This window comes from Stegastes partitus, unplaced genomic scaffold (genome assembly GCF_000690725.1).
Source record: "Stegastes partitus isolate 25-593 unplaced genomic scaffold, Stegastes_partitus-1.0.2 Scaffold1318, whole genome shotgun sequence".
NCBI classification, from domain to species: Eukaryota; Metazoa; Chordata; class Actinopteri; family Pomacentridae; genus Stegastes; species Stegastes partitus.
The window spans coordinates 126,658-129,988 of record NW_007579049.1 but is presented as its reverse complement, the minus strand read 5'-3'; the positions used below and the strand labels follow the sequence as shown (position 1 = coordinate 129,988).

Here is a 3,331-nt window from a genome sequence, read left to right as displayed (position 1 = left end):
CAAGTTCTCCTGAATACATCCACACTGGCTCCTCCCTCCTGATGACATCACAAAGGCTGTGAAAGATGATTGGTCGGGGATGTAGGCCGTCAGGTGTCTGTATTTGACTGAAGCTCCTGGACTTTGTGTTTGTTTCCACTCAGAACTTTAATTCTGATTCTCTGCTGTCAGTAAAATAAACCACATTTAATCATTTTATTTTATATTTTTTTAGTCAGTGGAGCAGAAATCCAGACTTATGACCAACAGAAAACCCCTGTGAAGATGAAGTGAAGAAGAGAAGCTGAACACACGATCTGATGTTTTTATTTATTTGTTTTTCTCTGGATGTAAATATAATGTTTGATGTCTGCTCCTTTAAAACTCAATAAAAGTCTGATGATATAAAACAGAATCGGCTGTGATGAGATGACAAAACTGACGGCGGCTTAAATTAACTCTGAGTCGTTCATGATTCATGACTCCTCCTCCAGAGTTCACCGTGACCTCACCAGGTGACTAACAACAACCAATCAGCTCGCAGCAGATCACCTGAGCAGCAGGTGAGACAGTTCAGAGAAGAAAACGTCCTCCAGTCCGCTCTGACAGCTGATTGGCTGCTGCGACAGGGATTATTATGGAGAGGGGGGCAGGGGGGGATGTTACTGGTGGGTGTGGTCAGTCAGAAGGTGGGCGGGGCCTCACAGGTAACCCTCCTTCCTGAACTGCTCGTGCAGGATGTCTCGGTACTCGTCGAAGCCGCCGTCGATGCGCCCGACTTTCCCGTTTTCACAAACCCACAGCTCCTTACACACCAACCGGATCAGACGCTCGTCGTGGGAAACTAGGATGACTCCGCCCTGAAACACATGACATCACACAGGTGAGGAGACGCACCTGAGATGCATCGCAATACACCTGACACAACATGGACTGGAGCTAACAGCTAACTGAGCTAACAGATACTCACTCTGAACTTGTTGAGGGCTTTAGCCAGAGCCTCGATGGTCTCCATGTCCAGGTGGTTGGTCGGCTCGTCCAGGATGTAGAAGTTTGGACTGAAGGACAAAAAGACGACATCATCATCATCATCGTCATCATCATCATCATCATCATCATCATCATCATCCAGCACTACCAGCCAATCCCTGAGCTCCGTTACCATGGCATGGTCATCTGTGCGAAGGCCACGCGGCTCTTCTGTCCTCCCGACAGACTGGCCACCGGCCTCGTGGCCAGCTCTCCAGTGATACCGTAACCGCCCAGCTGGTGGCGATACTCCTCCTCAGTCCGACCTGCGACACAAACACAGCAGCCAATCAGAGTTCATCCTGGAGCTTCGTTGTTGTTGCTGCTGTTGCTGTTGTTGCTGCTGTTGCTATAGTTACCAGGGAACTTGTTGAGCAGCAGCTCCACAGAGCAAACGTTCAGGTCCAGCTGATCGACGTGGTGCTGACTGAAGTAACCGATCTTCAAGTTCCTGACGAGACGAGAAAAGCATCAGCAACAAGACTTCAACAAAAAACAGTTTCCCGAGGGTACATGAACAGTTCCCTGTAAGTTCTGGTAAGTAAGTTTCCTAAACACTCTATATATGGTTCCCTATACAAGAGTGTAAAAAGTTGTCCAAACAGAGAGTAAAGGTTCCCTAAACAGTGTCAGCACAGAGTTAAACAGTACCCTAAGACAGTGTAAGAAAACTGACTAAAAAGTTTACTAAACCAAGTATAGAAAGTTCCCTAAACAGAGTAAACTCAGGTTCCCTTAAAAGTGTAAAACTTTGGCTAAACAGACAGTAAAAGGTTCCATAAACTATGTAAACTGAGGGTAGAAAGTTCCCTGAAAGGTATAAAACTTTCCCTGAGTTTTCCTCATAGGAGTGTGAAAAGTTTCCAAACAAGGAGTAAAAGGTTCTGTAAAGAGTTCCAAAAGTTTGTGTTCGTTCGAGTGTCAGAGGTTCTCTGAAAGTGTGTAAAGTGTTCCCTTAACAGAGAGAACAACATTCCCTAAAGGGAGTTTCCAAAGTTTCCAAAACAGTTTCACCAAAATATTAAAGGTTTCCTGAACAGTGTGAAAAGTTCCTTAAATAGAGAGAAAACGGTTCCATCAACGTTGTAAACTGAGGGTAAAAAGTTCCCTGAAAAGTGCAAAACATTCTCTAAAGGAGTGCAAACAGTTTCCTAAACCAAGAGAAGAAGGTTCCCACAAGAGTGAAAACACTTCATCAGATAGTCTACACACAGTCCAGAAGGTTCCCTGAAAAGTGCAAAATGTTCCCTAAACGAAGAGGAAAAGGTTCCCTAAAGAACCCTCTGAAAATGTTCCATAACAGGAATAAAAGGTTCCCTAAGGAAGAATGTAAAAGTTCCCTGAACAGCGTCAAAGGTTCCCTAGAAAGAGAAAACATTACTGAAGCTGATTCTCAAAGGTTCCCTAAACAGTGTGAACAGAGGCCACAAAGTTCTGTTGAAAATGTAAAACATTCTCTAAACAGATTGGAAACATTCCCTAAATATTGTAAACAGATGTAAAACGTTCCCTCAACATGTTCTACAAAGTTCTCTACATGAATCAACGGTTCCCTAAACAGCTTGTTGGCTTCGTACCTGTGAGCTTGTCTGACTCCGCCCACTGGCGTCAACTCGCCCATCAGCAGTTTGAGGACGGTGGTTTTACCGGCGCCGTTTTCACCGACCTGCCAGGAAACAACACGATAATGAAACCAGTTCCTTTAACAGCTACTGGTTAACTGGTTTTATTGATCACGATGACACGTACGATGCAGATCCGAGACTCAAGGTCAGCTGACAGGTTGAGTCCAGAGAAGAGCCGCTGGTCTGGACTGTAGTAAAACTCGACTTCATCCAGCTGCAGGATGGGAGGCGACAGCTTCTCAAAGTTATCTGGAAACCTGCAGCAACATTCAACAGATCATACGAACCGATCGGTTAAAGGTATTAAAGTTATTCTGAGGACCATGAATCAGGGCTCAGTCTGGACTGGTCACCACAGACGTTCATCTCCTCACCTTAAAGTGACCTCAGTTTCTTTTTCAATGGGCTTCAGCTCAGGTCTGCAGGAGAAAACCAGAGTTACTCACAGCGACACAATCAGAGGATCAATCGGATCGATCGGATCTGCACTTACAGCCTCTCCAGCAGTTTGAGTTTACTCTGGACCTGAGCTGCTCTGTTAGCGTTGTACCGAAATCTGTCGATGAAAACCTGAAACACAAAGTACCGCAAAGTGTCAAAGAACACGCAACATGTTGGTCTGTCGCTGGACTGAAGTACTGCAGCAGTAGTAGCATCTGTAAGTACTGCAGTAGTAGTACCTGTATGTACTGTCTGTA

At 45.2% G+C, this 3,331-nt stretch overlaps 1 protein-coding gene across 1 annotated transcript in view; it reads right to left on the bottom strand.

Moving 5' to 3' along the window:
• Window positions 1-290: 290 nt before the first annotated feature.
• The window catches only part of abcf3 (ATP-binding cassette, sub-family F (GCN20), member 3), a 12,482-nt gene continuing 9,441 nt past the window's right edge, over window positions 291-3,331 (bottom strand). The window contains exons 11-19 of the mRNA XM_008298455.1: window positions 3,314-3,326; window positions 3,127-3,203; window positions 3,008-3,052; window positions 2,758-2,890; window positions 2,586-2,674; window positions 1,368-1,459; window positions 1,142-1,274; window positions 950-1,037; window positions 291-839 (exon numbers count right to left, since the gene is read on the bottom strand). Coding sequence (XP_008296677.1) covers window positions 681-839; window positions 950-1,037; window positions 1,142-1,274; window positions 1,368-1,459; window positions 2,586-2,674; window positions 2,758-2,890; window positions 3,008-3,052; window positions 3,127-3,203; window positions 3,314-3,326 — 829 coding nt within the window. The 3' untranslated portion in view covers window positions 291-680. The remainder of the gene's footprint in view (window positions 840-949; window positions 1,038-1,141; window positions 1,275-1,367; window positions 1,460-2,585; window positions 2,675-2,757; window positions 2,891-3,007; window positions 3,053-3,126; window positions 3,204-3,313; window positions 3,327-3,331) is intronic.